The 20,185-nt window shown below is 37.1% G+C and overlaps 1 protein-coding gene and 1 long non-coding RNA gene across 3 annotated transcripts in view; one reads left to right on the top strand and one right to left on the bottom strand.

Annotated features, from left to right (window-relative positions):
* LOC307189356 overlaps positions 1-20,185 on the top strand; it is a 273,604-nt gene that overhangs the window by 199,933 nt on the left and 53,486 nt on the right. The gene's annotated exons all lie outside the window — the stretch shown is intronic.
* Positions 1-20,185, bottom strand: part of LOC307189354 (ADAM DEC1-like) — a 76,737-nt gene that overhangs the window by 47,291 nt on the left and 9,261 nt on the right. The window contains exons 4-12 of the mRNA XM_079927371.1: positions 20,000-20,078; positions 18,509-18,585; positions 17,144-17,330; positions 16,909-16,968; positions 16,149-16,220; positions 15,510-15,679; positions 15,066-15,147; positions 14,221-14,351; positions 13,092-13,269 (exon numbers count right to left, since the gene is read on the bottom strand). Coding sequence (XP_079783497.1) covers positions 13,092-13,269; positions 14,221-14,351; positions 15,066-15,147; positions 15,510-15,679; positions 16,149-16,220; positions 16,909-16,968; positions 17,144-17,330; positions 18,509-18,585; positions 20,000-20,078 — 1,036 coding nt within the window. The remainder of the gene's footprint in view (positions 1-13,091; positions 13,270-14,220; positions 14,352-15,065; positions 15,148-15,509; positions 15,680-16,148; positions 16,221-16,908; positions 16,969-17,143; positions 17,331-18,508; positions 18,586-19,999; positions 20,079-20,185) is intronic.

Genomic DNA, 20,185 nt, shown 5'->3' on the forward strand with positions numbered 1-20,185 from the left:
ACACCACGCATGAAAATTAACTTGAAATTCATCATAGAGCTAAATGTAAAAAGCATCAATACAATAATAAAAATTCCGGTAGAAAACATAAGAGAAAATCTTAACAACCCTAAGGGAAGAAGGATGTGCGAATATAGAGTAAACAACAAACATTTAAAAAAATCATAAATTAGCCTTCCTTAAAATTAAAAACTTTGAATCTTGGAAAGATAGCATTAAGATAATGAAAAGGCAAGTTCCACTATACCCAATGGGTGTGTATATATATATATTCATATTCTGACTTATCTGAATGTTTTTAATACATATATCTGACAAGGACTCGTGTCCAGAATATTAGCACTCAAAAATGGTAGTAGATGGATAGCCATAATCCAAGAGATTTGTGGTCCACAGGCAAGAAATGAGGGGTAAGGCTCAAGTCCCAGGTAGAATTAACAAGGAAAAACAAGGGAGCAGGTCATCCTGCATCTTGTGTCTCCAGGCTAAGGTTAAGGAGAAAGGAGGGAGCTTGTGTAGGATTTAATGAGAAGATAGCTTTCCTTTTGAGTAGAAGGGGAAAGGAAAAATTTGATGAACCCTTGGATAGGAGATAGCATGGTTGGACTAATTTTAATTCTTAGGCAGAATAGAGGATGTATCCTAGTGATTCAGTGTTTACTCTTGGCCCTAATCTTTCTGAAAGCCCACTAAATGGAACATCCACCCAACAGGGCTTAGCAGGGTTCCTCTTGGCTGAATGAACCAGGTTACCTCTAGGGCCTGCGAGTCTGGGAATGAAACCCAAATGCTTGAAGTCTCTGACGTATGTCACTCTGCCAGAACAATCTGCAGACCTCTGAGTTCCTCTGATCCAATTTTTTTTTTTTCCTTTTATCCCTGGGAAATAAACCAGAGTGTCCTCAGTATTTGACCCTTCCTTTTGTGTTTCTGACTAGGGACAATAACCCTGTGGTTTATACCCCCTGCCCAGGCTCTGAGTGACAGCTGTGTGGAATCTGTAAACCCCGTGGGTAATTATCCCAGGTAATCAGTGCAGTCAGCGTGGTGTGTGAATGTGTGTGTATGTGCAGTACATTAGCAGTGCTGGGAGGAGACCACTTCCAGAGCATGCATGCCCATCTGTCCTCTGAGCTTCAAAGAGTCTTCTTAGGTGGGAAACTGGTCAAATCTGAAAGGAATAAGGAAGAGTGTCCTTAGAAACTCTTAAAACGCAAGTAGAACCAAGATACCGACTTCCTCATTCAGCAGTTAACCAGAGAGCAGTTTGTTGTATTGAACTGAATGGATAAAGCTTGGCCAGGGATGCAGCTTTCAACCCCAGTGGATCAACTTTGTTAAGATGACTTGAAGGAAATGCAGACTGGACGGGTAGTAAAGATGGGCTCTGCTGCTATATATATTGTGGCCACACGAGGGCGCGTAAAACCCTAAATAGTGTCCACAACTGCGAAAGCCGGCGTTGAGTCCACAGATCCTGGCCCTGCCTGAGCCCCTCTCTAAGCTTCCAGACTTCAGACTAAAGTCCACCTGCCCTGATCCTGGAGTCCTCTACTCTGTTCAACAACGCGCACTGGTCACAGCCCCTCTGATGCGGGAGAAAAGGGGACTAGACTGAGATGCAAAGATGGGGAAAGGCAAGAAGTCCTTGCTCCTGGGAGGTCCTGAAGATCAGCCGGCCTCGGAAGGCCCCTCCCACCCTGCTCTGTGTCGCTGATGCCGCTGGGATGAGCAAATCTGCTGTCTGTTCCCTGTCACCGGAACTTGGCTCCTTGTCCAAAGCCTTCCTGGAAGAGAGTCTCCTGCAGGGAAGTAAGCGGCTTTCCTGGAAACTTACAGGGAGGGCGTTGCAGATGGTTCTTAAGTGGGATTTTTAGGGATGAATAAGGCTCAGAAATTCAGGACGAAAAGTTAATAGATAATAAAATGGAATCCCTCCCGTGGAAATAAAGAGGAGGAGGAAGGGCCCTGGGCAAAGTCCATGAAGATGTACAGTCCTTTGGACTGGCACTTGTCAGAAAAGCCACACTGTGGGAAGACGGCTATCTTTTATGTTTCCTTTTTATGCTGCTATTTATTTCTTCCTATTATTAAGTCTATAGTAAAGTTAGTTTTTTCAAAAAGCACTTTAGTTAGATCTGCTAAGAGAAACAAGAAAGAAGTCATTATTTTTCATTATTTAAGATTGGCTTGTGTCGATAACAGTTGAGGAAGAGCTATATCAGGAATTTTCGTGGTGCATCAGCAGAAGGAAAATGAGTGAGCCCAGTCCAGGAGGACAGTCAGGGGCTCCAGAATATTTGAAGAGTTAGACATGTTTCCTGTATGATGGATTAGTTTTCTTATAAGTAATCTCTATATAGCTGATCTCACTGTGTAGTTCTAATTTGATGCCACAGCACTGACCTTTCAAACCTTGATTCTCCCTCTCAGCTTCTTCCTGTCTGTCCACGGAAACATTATTACCTACCCTTGACCCTGATTTCTCACTGCTTTCTTGTATCCCGTGGACCTTATTATACCTGAGAAAACAGCACTTCTCTTTTTACCCCTAAGATATGTAGGGGCACTCTCTCCCTCTTACAGGTTTACCTTTTCTTGATGATTGTCATTTGTCTATGAAGATGCCCAAAATCCCGATTAATTTGATTTCAGAAATTAAAAGCTCTGTCAATTTTGGGCTGTCCCTAGGTGGTGGTAGACTTGGGGATAGGCAAAGCTGAATAGCTGTGAGTAACTATCTAATGTTCTGATGTATTGATATTTGATGGTCAAGATGAAGAATGATTTTTCCAGTCACCTGGTACCGAGTGGTAGCCACCTAGAAAGGGTATTTTCTAATATATCCATTGAGGAGAGTAGATTTCTTTTCCTTCTACTCCCTCTCTCTTACCTTTTCTCTTCTGGTGAGCTTCTTCTATTTTTTAAAAATTTATTTATTTGGCTGCGCCGGGTCTTAGTTGCGGTACGTGGGACCTTTATTGCGGCATGCAGGATCTAGTTCCCTGACCAGGGATCGAACCCGGGCCCCTTACATTGGGAGCGTGGGGTTTTAACCACTGGACCACCCAGGAAGTCCCTGGTGAGCTTTTACTGATCCTCTGTTTCTATGCCTTCAATTTCCTCTTAGAATTTGTTGACTACGTGATCACAAGGAAGACAGAGAAAGGCAATGTAAAAACTGATTCCAATATTTCAAGACTTCCTGAAACATGTATTTGAAAAGGAAGCTCTTTGGAGGAAACAGAAGTAACATCTGCAGTGTCTGTAGAAAGCAGATTACTGAGCACTATCTGTAGACATTAGTTAGGCCTTTGAGCTCAAATTAATTTTCCAACATCCTAGGTTCTCTTAGGATTTATGACACACTCTAAGGTTTAATATATAAATGCCATCTGAATGCTTTAAGATGTGAGGTTCATCCATTCCAGAGATAATCCCATCAGAAAGGAGGATAAAATGGTAAACATCTAAATTATTTGTAAGTGATCTGACATTGGGACTCAGGGCACTGGAGTTTGAGTTCTGTCAAACTTTCCTATAGAAGTCTAGATAAATCACTAAACAACCTCTTTGGCCACAGATTATTTCCTTATGAAATAAAAATAATAATATTTTTCATGCATATCTCTTATTGATTTCATTAAGAATCAAACTAAGTAAAAGATATAAAAATACTTTGAAAAACTTACAGCGTCGAACAGATGTATGGTGGTGTTTTGATTTTGCTTTGGTTGGAAACAAAATTATGCCTTTGAAAAGTAATTTCTGGATGTTAAAAACACATCACATTTAACTGTTGGACTGTCTGCATATTACCAAATGTCAAAAGCAAACTATCCAGATGTTTGGTCTACCAACATGCCAATCATCTGAAGGTTTCCAAAAACAGTATTTAAGTCTTTATCACAGCAATTTTTTTCCCAAATAGTTTGATGGCTCCTGATAAACTCAGTGGGAAAACTTTTATTTAAATTGGTTATTTGGTAATATGCCAATTATACCCAGCCTTTAAAAATTGTCCAAATCTCTAAGCCACTTTTCTGAAGATGCTATGTTTTCATGACAAATAGAAACGGAGCAGGACCCTATGGTCCTTGTCCCCCAAGTCCTCTGTCTGTCTTTCATCTGTGGAAAAACTTTAGCCAAAGAATAAGTTTAATCAGAGAAGTGAGAAAATGCAGAAACAAAGGAAAATGGTCAAAGGAGACCAAATAATAATAGTTTAGTCATTAAACATTAGTCAAGGACCCTTAGTTCCTACTCAAGGGCTATAGGTAATATTATGAGCCATATCCTGTGAGCTGTCTTATAGGTACTGAAACGCTCACCAGGTGGAAGAAGCTAACTACATGATGATCGGACTGTAGCCATGACATAAGCTGCCACAATTCCAAGAATTGGCCTCAAGGAAATGGGAACAAACCAACCCTAGAACTGAAAATTAACTGTTCTTAAAACAATCAAGATGGCAGTGGTCAGACTACCTCATGACCAATTTCAAGATGACGGTCAGAGCTGACTGTGCTGTTTCTGCATGTAGTCTCCTCCTTCAGCCTATAAAAGCTCTGTCAGTATCGGGGAGTCAGCCTTTGGATGGGTGTCCACCCTGGTATCTGGCATCCAAAATAAAGCAAACTTTCCTTTCCACCAAGCTTGCCTCTTTATTGGCTTTTGAGCAGCGAGCACTAGACCCCACTTTTGGTTACAAAATGAGGAGTTGTTTAGAAATTTTAAATTATGTAATAGGACATTTTAGCTAGGCAAGGGCTTGGGACTTACAGCCTGAAGCCACTTGGAGTTAGGTGTTGCCCCTCCCCCTCAATATACATCAGCTTTTGGAGCTTAGACGCTATTAAGTAGAATTGGAAGGGGTCCTCCCTATTTCAGCTCTAGTCCATGTATTTATATACTGTCTCAATAACTGAGGGAGAATAATCTTTTAAGGTGGAAAAAAAAATCAAAATCCCGACTCTTGCCTTTGAGGTTTATAGATATAAACCCATGTTCAATAGACTGGAGCAGCCCTAATCAAGGCAAATTTCAGAAAAACACTAGGGATCTTTTAGGGAAAAAAAAAACAACACTGAAAGGAAGAGGAAAGGACTAGACTATGTATATGGACTTAGTAGGTGAGAAGAGAGTGGAAAAGGGATGGAGATCATATTTCTGGGCTATTAGAATCCATTCCCATGACCTGGGCATTCTGATAACACTGATATACCCTGGACAAAGTGATGTTAAGTCACATGAGTATGACTTAAAAATTTTAGATATAAAATGCTCTAATCAGTGGTACCTTGGTAAATTTTTAACAACTGGCTCTCAGGGGGAAAAAAAGGCATGTTTGCACATAAGTACATATGCTTATTATAAATTTTACTGATACGAAGGGTGTGTGTCATATAATTTTTAAATAATAATAAAGCATACAGTATTCTTTATTGTAAATTTCACACAGCCTTTGGATCCTCACAGGATGCTTTCTTTGATTTCTGTTGAACAATTGTGTCTGTAGCCAGACTAGCTGCTGCAAATGATGAATGAGGGTAGTTCTGATATGAATGTCAGAACTTGTATCTTTGTTTATGCAAATGAACAGAAATGAAACCACAAAAATATATATTGGAATTTCTCTCATTTGTCAAAAATGTGAGTGACTTTAAGTGGTTAATAGTTTTCCAATACTGAAAGAATAGTCTCTCAATTTTTTTGTGCTATTCACATTGTAATTGCTATAAAGACTCTTTTTTTTTTTTTATCTTTTTGCGGTACGCGGGCCTCTCACTGCTGTGGCTTCTCCCGCCGCGGAGCACAGGCTCCAGGACGTGCAGGCCCAGCGGCCATGGCCAACGGGCCCAGCTGCTCTGCGGCACGCGGGATCCCCCCGGACTGGGGCACGAACCCGTGTCCCCTGCATTGGCAGGCGGACCCTCAACCACTGCGCCACCAGGGAAGCCCTAAAGACTCATTTTTAAGTTGAATCTGCATTATAAAAAACTTCTCCATCACTTTCTGAAATATAGACAATGCACAAAACAATCAGTGATTTATAGCACTTGCCTATTTCTGTAATAAAATTCTCCCACCAGGGTCCATTTCAAAGCTACTAATGTGACATCACTGAACACAGAGTAGAGGTGTACACACTACACAGAGTAGCACACGGGTATACAGACAGTCCCAGACTTATGATGGTTCAACTTACAATTTTTTGACTTTATGATGGTGCAAAAGCGATACCCATTCAGTAGAAACTGTCCTTCGAATTTTGAAATTTGATCTTTTCCCGGGCTAGTGATATGTGGTATGATCCTCTCTCAAGATGCTGGGCAGTGGCAGGGAAGCAAAGCCCCCGGCCAGCCATGCAATCATGACGGGAAACAACCCATACACTTATAACCATTCTGTACCCAGGCAGTCATTCTGTTTTTCACTTTCAGTACCGTATTCAATAAACTACTTGCAAGATTGAACACTTTGGTGTAAAACAGACTTTTTATTAGATGATTTTGCCCAACTGTATGCTAATAGAAGTGTTCTGAGCACGTTTAAGGTAGGCGAGGCTAAGCTACGATGTTAGGTGTATTAACTGCATTTTCAACTTAACGATGGCTTTGTTGGGACATAATCCCATCATAAATCAAGGAAGATCTGTATGAGATTTCCATCACATGATTATGGTAGACCTAGACAACAAGAAGAGCACGGGTTAGTAAAATGTAGTATGATAGGAAGTGATAAGTTTTCAGTGTGTCCTTTGCTTCTGTGACTGCACCACGGGGTGTCGTAAGGCTCAGTGAAGCAGATTCCTCCTCAAGGTTGGTGGGCATCATCCAATCTGTGGAGGATCTGAACAGAACAAAAGGTGGAGAAAAAAGAATTGTCCTGTTTTTTCTTCCTGCCTGCCTGCTTGAGCTGGGACACCTCATCCCAACTTCTCCTGCCCTTGGACTGAATTACAGCACCAGCTCTCCTGGTTCTTCCGATGGTAGATCTGGGGACTTCTCAGCCTTCATAATTGTGTGAGCGAATTCCTCACAACAAAACTCAATTTCTCTCTCTCTTACATAGGTAGGTAGGTAGATAGATAGACAGACAGACATCTATAAATATAGATATAGATATGTATTTATCATATGTATATGATAAATAGATATCATATGTATATGATATATATCTATTTATCATAAAAAGTGAATAAATGTAAATATAGTATGTATGGTGTTTCTCTGGGGAGCTCTAATGTAGGTTTTAATATAATGTATTTAATTACACATTTTTTATGGGTTGCTTTTTTAGTAATGGCTGTGTTTTACAACCAATGCTAGCTGTCTCCAGCATGCCACTGGTTATAATCCTTGTAGGTCAAGCGGTTTTACTATAAGAAGCCTCTATCTGAGCATGAGGTAGGGGAGAAATAAACCTAAAGAAACCCTTTTTCCTTGGAAGATTAGGGTGGGAGTTTGTATCAGACCAGTGGACAGTTGGGGATATTGACAAGTCCTGGCTGCAGCAGGGCTACCAGCAACATCAGATGTGCAGCTTCACTGTAACACTTGTAGTTACAAACCCACCAGTAATATGGAAGCAAGGAAGGGGAAGACAGCCGACAGGAGCAAGCAGCGTTTTCTGGAAGGTTGCTTGTTTCAAAACCTAATCTTTAGAAGTATGTTTAAGTTCCTGTTCTCCCGGCCCAGGCATCAGTGGAAATGTGGGCAATTATTTTAATTGTTAAAAAGGGTTTAGAGAAACTTCAAAAAGAAGTCTAGTCTTGTGTGACTGGCCTCAAGTCATTTCATTTCGGGCATTAAAATATGATGTGACCTTTTCCATCTCCATCACGATGCCCAGCTCTCTGTGGCAATGCCGTCAAATGACCAGAGGGAAAACTGTCTAATTATGTGAGGCTTTGACGTCTAACACAAACCTACGGCAAAGCTAGAAAATATTCATTTTTGAAAATGACCACACAGAAAATCCTCAAAAAGTTGCGCTTTTATTCATTGACATTGTGGTTCATTAAGCCAATAGATGAATTGGTGGCATTCCTTGGTGGCTAAATTCCAGTGTAAGCAATGCAGACTTCTTCAAATTAATATTAAATGTGATGGTGAAAGGATTACACATGACAAAATTAAAAATGCTTAATAAGGGGCTTCCCTGGTGGCACAGTGGTTGAGAGTCCGCCTGCCGATGAAGGGGACACGGGTTCGTGCCCCGGTCCGGGAAGATCCCACATGCCGCGGAGTGGCTGGGCCCGTGAGCCATGACCGCTGAGCCTGCGCGTCCAGAGCCTGTGCTCCGCAATGGGGGAGGCCACAACAGTGAGAGGCACGCGTACCGCAAAAAAAAAAAAAAAAAAAAAAGTGGGGTTAAAACACATGTCACTTAACAGTTTACAATTCTGAATTGAGCCTGCATAATTCAGCAGAACATTTTGAGGTGTTTTAGTCAAAGGCTAATTTCTTTTGTTCTCCAAAGAACAGAGCTAAACAACAGCTTCAGGGTCCTTAAAAATACACTAAAGATCAGGCTTAGAAAACATGCAGCTTCTCTAAATACATTTATTGACCTGTTGGCTGGAGTGGTAAAACTATAGGAAGCATAATGACTAGTGAAAAGCAAAATATATCTCAGGGCAACCGTGAGAATATGCAAGATTCCTGGCATGTTTAGATTTCTTGATTCTTGTCCTGGCAAGTAGCATCTCAATGAAGTGGATTTTTGGATTCATTCTCTGATCAAAAGAAAAAAGTTGGAAGCCATGGTTATTATAAATTATAAAATATTATGTAATAATAATAAATATTTATAGAATTTTAAAAATGCTAACAACCCTACTGAAAGGCAATATCATTAGCTTCATTTTACAGGTGAGAAAACTAATTAAATAACTTAGCTTAAAGTCCCTAGTTTGGGGAAGAACTAAGAAAAGAATTGAAGTTTCCTGAGTCCAAGTCCAATTTTCTTTCCATGATACTAAATTGCCAATCTTGCCCAGTAATGGGGCATGCCCACCTATCATTCCAAGCCCCTAAAGAGTTGAATGGATGTTTGCTGTGACGCTATGCTTCTGGTCACTGTGACAGAGGAAGAAAATGGGCCTAATGTCTAGCATTCCCTGCAGAATGGATCACACCAGGGGTTCAGCTGAGTGCAATGATGCTTGGTGAGAGAATTAATGATGTTCCTCATCTTATGACCCCTCTGATCCTTTCCTTGAGGAAGTTATAGTCAATGGTTTTTGAGTCGATTATTCACTTTATAATCTCTCTGCAGTTTCCGTCCCAGAAAAGATTCAGGAAATTCAGGAAAGGGTGGGGATTTGTAAGAATAACTCCTTTAATATAATTTATCCTGAACCTTTCCCCTATTTATAACTTTTTGTTCTTGTTGCCATTTTTAGATTTGGAGACTGTTTTTCACTGAAAGGAATATATTCAGAACAATTAGGTTTCCTAGTATAACTTATGTAGGAGTGTGTAAAACACAAAAATAATAAGTGAACTATGAATTATTGAGGCATTTTGAAAGGAATAAAATTGCTAAATCTTGTAGTGTGTTCTTAAATGTTATTTTCTGACTACGCTGCAAGTTTCAATGATCAGCACTTAAGAACAAAATTTGCTCTTCAATTGAGACCTTTTTAAATAAAATTTCCTGTCATATTACTTTATATTAAACTTATAACTAATAGAAACTTATACAAATTTTAGCACAGATTACAGCAGTCCTGATCTAGTAGGTGATAAAGTAGCCACTTTTCTCATTACTATATTAGTATGCACACAACTCTGAGTTATTTATGTTCATATTGATGGCTTTTTTCATTTCTGAAACTGAGTCATTTAAAAAATGTAAAATAAATTGTGTTTTAGTGTATTGTAGAACTCAGTGTCACATCTTTCTTAAATCACATAGAAGTATGAAAATATTTGGAAACAAAGAAAAAAAAGTCTTACGTGTTATGGTTTACTGTTTTTTCCACAGTCAGCTTCAGGTTTTAACATACAGGTCGTGGCGTCACAGCAAGGATTGGCACATTCCTTTAAAGCACACACACAATGCGAAAGTGGGTTCAAGTATTTTTTTTCCTGTAGACTAGGTGCACAGAATTCTGGTACAAGATGACAGTGAAATTTCACTTTCTAAACTAAATTACTCTGCTATACAAATTCTAATGGAAATGACCAAGGAAATTTAATAATAGAAAAAATGCTGAGTAGTGAAAACTACCTCCTAAAAGGACAAAAATAGAATTATCCAAGAATTATCCCAAATAAATTTGCCCACGTGGTATTACATGTAAGTTAATTTAAAAGCTCAAAGGACAATATTTCTATACTATTCAAACAGCTTGAAGATAGAGAAAAAAATTTTCTTAATCCTCAGTTCATTTTACCAAGCCTGCATAATTTCGATAATGAGATTTGGTAATGAATATACACATACATACTATTCTCATTTATGAATATAAATGCAAAAACTTGAATAAAATATTAGTAAAACACTAGCTTATTAATATAACAACTCTCTATTACAAACTATGCAGGGTTTTTTTTGTCACCAAAAATGCAAGAGTGACTCAGCTCTACAGAATAAAGTAATATAATCCATCATATTAAAAGGCTAAGGGGAGAAAACAACTAATATTATAGTGATAGATGGCAAAAATTAGTACAAATTAGGTAGCCATTATTTACTTATTTAAGCATATATTAGTAAACTATGAACAGAATTATGCATCATTATGATAAAATCTATCTGATGAATAGCAAAAATATATTCAATAATATAAACTATAAGACAAGAATTATTTATAAGCTATGTAAAGCAACTATACTCCAATAAAAAGTAATTTAAAAAAGTTACTCATAGGCTATATCTTAATGTAAATTCTGACAAATGCTATGAGTGAAAAAATACATGAAAGTATAATAATTGGAACATAAAATCACACTTTCATTATTCATATGTGGTACAATTCTTGACCTAGGAAAAAAAGAGAGGATCAACTCTAAAAACTTTGAATGAGTCACTAAGATAGCTGTTTAAGATAACAATAAAATAACATCAAGAACACTAATAAATTAGAACCTAAATAAAAAAGAAAACATTATACATATTAATAGCAAAAAGAAAAAATTGGAAATACTTCAAAATAAACTTTCAAAATGTGCAAGAACTGCATGAAGAACATTTTATATAACTTCCCTGAAAAACTTCAAAGGCAACTTGTCTTTTAAGACAATACTTAATATTGTGAAAATGCCAGTGGCCTTCAGAGTGAATTATGAATTTAACACGTTTCAACCAGAATCTCAATTGTATTTGTGGGCAAGTTGACAAAAAAAAAATACTGGGAGTTTTATAGAAGAATGAACACTGGATAATTGCTATGTAAACACTGCCAAAAAAAAAAAAAAGCCAGTGAAGAAATTTTCTATTAAAGATATTAAAGTGTGTTACATAGTTACAGTCATTAAAATAGCATTTCAGTTGTGTGATAATATCTAGACAGATAGATAGAATGATTATTTTTTAAATCCAGAAAAATACCTGCATATATACATAAAAATAATAAAATAGCATATAAGATCATGGAAAACTGGATTTTTCACTAAAGGATACTATATAAAGTATATATACACTACTTTTTGGATAAGAAAACAGTTGTTTAAAAATTCAGTTGTTTGTAAGCTTGAACTCTCTCTGATTTTATTCATCTGTAGAAGAAGAAAATCAAGATATGGAAAAAGTATAGCAGTTGGATGATATACTTAAAGAATATTAGATATTATACATCATATATAGTAGTTTCTCTCTCTCCTCTCCTCCTCCCTTCTCTCCCTCTTTTTTTTGTAGGTGTGTCTGTATGTACTGAATACACGTTATTTACCTGCTGAAATTAGAAATAGTAAGGATTGTGAACAACTTCAATGATCTTCCACCCAAGAAACCACATGGGAATGTAAGGAAGTAAGAATGAGATAAACATAAGTCTAACTTATTGTAGGGTATCACGTCATTTGTAAAATTTCATATCTCATTATAATTAAGAGAATATTTGCAATATTCTTTACAAATGATTGTTGCACCATGTAAACTTTTAATATAATTCAATAGCTTAAAATTTTTGAATAAATAAACTCAGGCATAGAGAGATTACATGCCTTCCCCATTGTCATAGAGCCTCTTAAAGTAATGGATAAGTCTTGGGTTGCAGTAGGCTTCACCAATTACTAGCTTTGTATCCTTGGATCTAGTTACTTAAATTTTCTGCATCTCACTTCTTTTCTAAATTGGGAAAATAACAAACCTATTTTGTAGATTTGTTGTGAGTAATAAGGAGATTGTGATTATAAAAGCATTTTGCAGATTAACACATAAAAATTCTCTTCAAATAGTAACTCATTTTCTCAACCTTAAAAGTAAAAGAAGATTGCTAAGAAAATAGAATGCTTTCTTTTAGAAACCCAATCTGGGATTGCTAGTAAACATTCTATCAGAGACATTCTTTAGAGTGCACTGATGCCTTGAAGGGGTCACATTTTTATGAAGATTAGCAGAAGTATAGTAATTATCTTAGACGTTCTATGTTAACCCATTTTCTACAGGTTTGTGTGATTTTTCTTTTTTCTCCTTCTGTTTTAATTTCTCCTCGTTTACACACTGGTTTGATGAGAGAAGGCCAGCACTTTTTCTATGGAGAGAACTTACTTCTAGACTTTTAATTGTTATTGCTCAACAAATGATCAGCTGTGACTTTATGTGATTTAGGAATTTCTGACTAATATATTTAGGAAAGATCATAAGTGACATGTTATAGTTAATGATTTACTTCTTTACACTGAACTTCATACAATCATGTCATAAGTGTATCCTGGCTTTGAAATGCTTTTCAAAAGATTACTAAAAGCAGTACTGAAAACAAGTGCAAGCCTACGTTTTACTAAGATGTCAAGTTTGTCTTTAAAAAGAATTTCCAAAAAAACATTTTAAAGGAAAAAAAAGAAAAAGAAAACAGTATAATTCTTATGCAACAATAACTCCTTAGTAAAATTTTTAAACCGTGGATATTTTCATACCTCAGGAGAGCCACAATCACAGACTTCTCCTACTTCCAGAAGTTGGTTCCCACACACTGGTTTTATCGTCATATTTTTAGGAACCAGTGTTTTCAGCAAGCAGCTTGGTTTTTGAGATAAAATATATTTTTTAAAATGTGAGCGACTGACTGTACTGAAATCCTTTGGGAATTTTGAACTGCAACCAGAAGAAAAATGAGACATATCATGACACACAGTGATAAGTGAACATGAGAATCTGACTTGTCTAACGATATTATGTAGTTCAATGAAAATTCCAAATTTAGTATAAATGGACCATGTTATATGTGGAGCTTCATAGAGCAGGCATACTCTGCTGGTTGAAAAATTCTTTTCCTAGACACCCAGTTGTAGAGTTGGAAGAATTTAAATTCCCGTGTGGATTCACTTCTGTCCTAAAGGGCAGCAGTGATGAGCCTCGCCATTTGTTATCATTCACTCATCTCGCCGAGGGCTAAGAGGTAGGCGATAATAACAATGAATAGTGAAAGGAAATAATTGCAGAATTAGAGGTTCTATGGACATATTTATCTATTTATGAACACTTCAAAAGCAAGGTATGTTTTTTCATTTTTCTATCCCAGGTCCTTGCAAAGTGCCTGGAATTAAAAGGCAACTATTAATAACATAAAAATGAATTGATTGGTGATGGGGATTTATAAGGATGTTGTCATCATCTTAATTAGATAAATATTTTTAGAAAATACATTATTTTAAGCTAAAATTATTTTAAGTTAACATGGTCACTATACTTATAAACTCTATCTTGGCATATTTGGAGATCTTAAATAATGAACTCTGCTAGCTGGTAAATCCTATACATCAAGAAGCTGGAGGGTGGGGATTTCCCTGGCAGTCCAGTGGTTAAGGCTCTGCACTTCCAATGCAGGGGGCACGTGTTTGATCCCTGGTTGGGGAGCTAAGATCCCACATGCTGTGCGGTGTGGCCAAAAAAAAAAAAAAAAGAAAAGAAAAAAGAAGCTGGAGGGTGAATTAGCAGGAAACAGCCCTACATAAAAAAAAAAAATTTTCCATCCAACTATATAGGCTGCATCTGAATTCTTTGGGATTTAAGAAATATTTTTTCTCTAGGGTGACAAGGGCTCACCTCAGATATTCATTCATCACACAACTCCCAGAGAGACACTTGGTGTTATATGGAACATCAGGCATACCGAGGGCATGACCCAACTCATGTGCCATCACTCCTGCAAGAGAGACACTATTCTTTCTCTTACCCTGGAAAAAGAATAGAAATATCTATTACTTCTGATTTTATTCAGTTATTTGTTAATTTTTGCCAATGTTCAGTGTTACAAAAAAATAGTTTGACAGATGAAAATTATTGAATCATTGAGCTTCTTGCCCTGTCATTGGTTATTGAAAATTGTTGCATAAACATTTGAAATGATTGCCTCCTGGGAATCTAACCATTGAGCCAGTGCTCAATCAATATTTGCTGAATTAATGATGAATTCTTGATAAACCATGGTTAAATTATGGTAATTCCATTCTTTATAAGAAGTACTAAAATACACCATAGTATATACTCAAAGACCTCCAAAAACTATTGCCGTGATGACTATGACATTGGTAGTGTTTGGCCGTATGACACCAGCATGCACTTTGTCTGACCTTCCTGGCCATAGATACTAGGGATGATTAATTTGAAGTTGCCTTGGGCCCCAGAGGGCACCTGGATTCCCTTTACGTCCCAGTCTTCCTGTTCTCATTCACTAACACAAACTAAAGAATGAAACCTCTGGGATAGTCAATGTAAAGAGATATTCTGTTTCATAATCCAAGGAATCTTCAGTGTAGTGATCTAGCAGGAGGTTCATTTCTACTTTTATTTACTGACTCAGAAAATGTACATTGTGCTAACTCTGAATAAGACATTGTGCTTGTCTTCCTGAAGGTTATAGAACCTCATGGAGCTATATTTTTACAAACCTCAATAACGGCAACAGACGATGGGGAACACAAGGAATTCAAGGCTGCCAGTGCTGTAATTCGATTTTTGAAGCCAACTCCACTGTGTGAAAGTTACAGGCACATTGTCACAATTTGAATCTTTGGAACCATCAGCTTTTTTCAACTCTGTTTGAGATTTCCCTAGTTCCCCTATCCTTTTCATATTCATGAGGCCCCCGAAAAGCTTCTGCTGTTCTATAGCATTATAATGACCACAGATGGCTATCCCACATCCAAGAGTCGATTTTAGTGTTCTGACATGGGTCTCCAATAATCTCACAGGTGAACTGCTATTAGTAGAACTTTAGGCTCTCTGACAACTGATCAGGGAGGTAGAATTGAACAGGAATGTCTGCCAAGAAACATTTGGGATAACTATCTTCTCTGCCAAAATAGGCCTGGCCCTGTCCAGCGTGTGCTCACGTGAGTAGCTGAGCGTGGTCATGGATCTTCATCTTCCCCAGGTTAGAACGATGCCAATTCAGAAAGTTTTCAAAGGTGACAGCTGTGTTGGGTACCACCTTTATCTTATCACCATCAGACCAGACTTCCATACCTATCAAGACCACTTGAACATCTATGGTATTATACATCTGTGGAAAGAACATTTTTCTTCATGAAAATGTTTGAGATTTCTGTTTTTAAAAGTTTTGATTGAAGTATAGTTGATTTACAATGTGTTAATTTCTGTTGTACAGCAAAGTGACTCAGTTATATATATATATTCTTTTTCATATGCTTTTCCATTATGGTTTATCCCAGGATATTGAATATAGTTTCCTGTGCTATATATATATAGTAGGAGAGATTTCTTTAGTATTTTAGATATTTTACTGACCACAAGTGATGCATAAATGTATCCAAATTTTGAAAATAGAAAACCTAGAAGTTGCCTTTTCTACAGTATATGTGATTTTACCTTGATGTTGATCATATCTGCTAAATTTCCCAAAACTGCTGGCCTTAAGCCATTGTGACTCTCCCAGCTCCTTATTTGGTGAACACATAGGGAAGCCCTAAGCTCCTGTGTGGAAATATATGTTTAGAGAACAAATATCTTACCACATTGAGTAGGTTTATCACATCAAACAGAAAGCTTCTTATCAAAGTTACATTCCTATTATACATGTTATACTGTAAAACAGAAAATGCAAAGAGTAATTAAAACCACAAATTAAAATGAGAAAGCTGATGGGGTACAGGATTTTACATTCTAAGAAAAATTACACGTTTCAATGTAAATAAATGTCTGTTCATTCCACGTCTATCTTATATAAGAATCTATTTCAACAAATTCTAATTCAAATGTAAGACGTTTTTGGCAGGAGAACAATTTGGCATTCATATAAAATTTCAATTCAAACTAAGTTAAATAAATCAAATTAATTTCAGTGTTTTTAAACCAATTTAATATTATTAAAATTTGGTTATAAAGCAGTATTTGAGAGAAGCACAGATTCTAGTATTTTTGAGCATATGAACATAATTTGTAAAGTACAGATAGTTTTATGTCTATATGTATTATAGTGAGAACTTTAAAAAGACATTAATAACCCATTCTTTTATGTTTCTAGTTATTGTGGTTGTTTTACTGTTGCTATCTGGCATTAAGTATATTTCCAATATCTGAATATTTTGGCAGAAGATTTTAAAGGGGGGGATGAATGAAAACTATTTTTGACAAAGCAGGTAGAACAGACAAGACAATCAGGTGGACAGGCTTTGTATTTTCAGCTAGAATAGTTTATTGCTTGTGTCCACTTGATAAGAAAACTTAAAAGTTGACTTAACTGGCCAAAAAGTACTTATATTTCATACTCACAAAGGCATTATCCAGCACCAAAAAGAGATCGATGTATTTCTTAGCCTGAAGAAAGTCTTTCTTTACAAAGAGTGAAAGAACATTGTTAATATCGTCAACCTAAGAGATTAAAAAGCTTACAAAGATTTAAATAAGTAAAGAAGGGTTGGGCTTTACTCATACGAGTCATTGCTGGGTGCACCAGTATTTCATACATCATTGCTGAAATGAATGTTGGTCGGAAAGCTGCACTCACCTTTGGCCTTTTGAGTGACCTTGAGGTTCGAATAAGGCCCTGTTTCCTGCCGACATTTCTTACACCACAGGTGTGATTAGCTGGGTCTAGCTCCTCCTGGTTGTATATGAGGACAGCATGTTCTTCTTGGTCTGTGCTTTTCAAAGGCTTTATCATGTATCTCTGATTGTGATGTGTGAAGTATCCCCTGCGAGATACAGAGGCTCATATTTCAAGATTGTCTTCCAGAGTCACATCCACTGACCAGAGTGTGGAGGGATACCTCTCCCTCAATCCCAAACTCACACATAGAGTTTTCATTTGTAGGCCTTGCAGCTAACTTTTGCTAACTTAAGTTGTACTCAGTATTTGTCAGTACTAAAATAGAGCCTATTTTAATTACCTAGAGAATTCTGAACAAGAAGTACTAAGGTGAAGCTATCCCAAAGAATTTGGAATGTACACCATAGTTTATTTTCACATTTAGCAAATATTTCTTGGCAGTTCCCAGACATATAATGGAAAATGCAGTAAAGGCATGTTTAGATACCAAGAACCCCAGAAGAGAGAAAGAATGATGAGCAGATCAGCCAGAGGAACAGTTTATAATTAGTATTAACTTAAAGATTTTCTCCTCTTAGAAGGAAAATTAGTTCAGAAATACAAAGTAAATCCATATGTTGGAATATTAGAAAGCCAACACAGCTGTTAAAAATTACATCTATGAAGGTATTTTATGACCTGGGAAAAGGCTTATGATGTCATGTGGTATGTCCCAGGTTGGCAGAAGAATCATGTATATTTTATTTCATATTTCAATCATGTAAAAGATGTATTTGTCTATATGCATAAAAGGCAGCAACCATGACAAAATATTAATAATAGCGATACACAGAGGTAAAATTTTATGGTGGATATTTTTGTATTTGTGCTTTCTCACACGTTAAAAATTTTCCCTAATTGGCAAGAATTATTTTAGTAAACAGAAATACCACACAGACAGACACACACACATACCCATACACACAAACTTCTAAAAATTATGTTCAACCATGACAATTGCAGGGTAGAATCTTTAAGAAAATGAAACAGGTGGTTTTGGGGAGTGAGTGGTAGAGTGGGTGATAAACATGAAAATGGATCCAGATATCATCAAGCTCCAGAATGTAGTACTTGTTTAAAAATTGCTAACTTTAACTTTTACTGGAACCGCAGATAATGAGTGCAAGGATGATACATTATTCTTCACTTTAACCACATATATTCAACATTTTATCAATGGAGACAATTTTACCAGGATAGTAAGAAGATATGGTGTTCAGAAAGACTCAACCTTGTGTCACAAAATGGTTCTTGATGTTTAACATTTTTGCAAGTGGCACTCACCTCAGCCCATCACAAGTACAAATGCTGGCAACAGAATCCTTTTCATTTAGGACGTGTCCTTTATAGTAGCAGTGTTCCTAAGGTTGAAAAAAATGTGTTTGTTTTTTTTAACTACAAAAGTAAACATATCACAGTTGTGTTGAAAGCTCTTATCTTGACTATGTAGGAAAGTTCTTCAAGTAGTGGCTGTGGCCAGACCAGCTCCCAGAAACAAAAACATTGAGAACCTCAGCGGTTTCATGAACTACTCCATGGGGAATTTGAATCTAAATGGACTCATGGCAAGAGTGGATGCTGCATTTGAGAAGTAGCCAGTTCCCCAATGGGATCTATAGCACTCCCCAAGAGCTCTCAGGTTTGAGTGTCAACTTTTGAGAATATAGTTCCCTTATGCAAGCTCCACTGTGCATCACATATCAATAAAATGAGGTATTCACTTTTCCAGATTCTAGAGTCCTCAGGGGGCCACATCACCACTCCTGAGCCCCTCAGACTAACTGGTCCAACTCATTATTTTAACTAGTGTGTTAGTGGCATCCCTTTACCAGCATCCGAAGCCCAGAGAATTTATCTACAACTAGAGATTCACACATGGTTGGCGCTTCGTAGAAGCAAAGTAATGGGTCACTTATGTAGAATGATCCAAGAAAGCTAATGAATAAACTCTTGCTCAAAATAAACTGACTTGCCTCAGGGTCTGAAAATCCATCTGTATCTTTCTTTCCTTTGTAAGAAACCTTGTCGTCATAAACATTTTCTTATAGACGACTTGGAAAAGGTACCACATTAAGATATCACTGGCTATTCACACTTGAGCATGAATAAATTTATCAGATATTTTCCCCAGAGGTCAATGTTAGCAACAATCCAGACATCCATGAAATGAGAGTCTTGACTTGAGAAGGGAATGGAGAGTCATTCTGTGGCATAAGTCTTGTCTGTTTTTTTATAGAAACATAGATATTTGGGCACCATGGAGGGTGGCTCTGAGAAACTCGCTTAGCTTGGTAATACTCTATGAATGAGTCTTTTTATATTCTCTTCCTGTTTTTCCCTTGGCCTTGATTCTCTATGTCTGATATCTATACCTTGGCATTATTCATATGATGGTAGTTTAACCAGATAAAAAATTATATTAATTAAATAATGTACCTTTTCTGATCTCAGGATAAATGCATATATCATTAGGAAACAGTAAACAGCGACATGACCTTTCAAGTACCTAGGGGACAATATTTCTAACCTATTGATAAGATGGTTTAAGGGAAAGCAGACTTTTGGTTGCTTCTAAAAATGCAACACTTGGAAGCCTCCTACTACTCCTGTCTTTTAAAAAAAGATACAATTTTTTTCATCTGTTATCTCATTGGTCTTAGATGAGCATCCTGTTTTCAAGTCCTTTAATTTTTTTTAAGTTGCCCTTGAACCTATGAATCTTATGATGTAAGCAGCAGATCCAAGTAAGAGTCCCAGAAAGCATTCGGAACCTACCATGTTCTGAGGGCTTGTTGTGATTTTCTCTCCTCTGGGTGAGTAATATGTTTCAAGGTAGTCTGGCCCCAGGAGATGCCTGTAGAGAGCAGAAAGCTGCATGATACTCTCATGGTGGTAGTAAAGGCTAATATTCCTGTAAGATCATCAGTACTAAAGGAATGATAATGTCTACAGTGAGAAAGA

This window comes from Stenella coeruleoalba, assembly GCF_951394435.1.
Source record: "Stenella coeruleoalba genome assembly, chromosome: 7".
Lineage (NCBI taxonomy): Eukaryota > Metazoa > Chordata > Mammalia > Artiodactyla > Delphinidae > Stenella > Stenella coeruleoalba.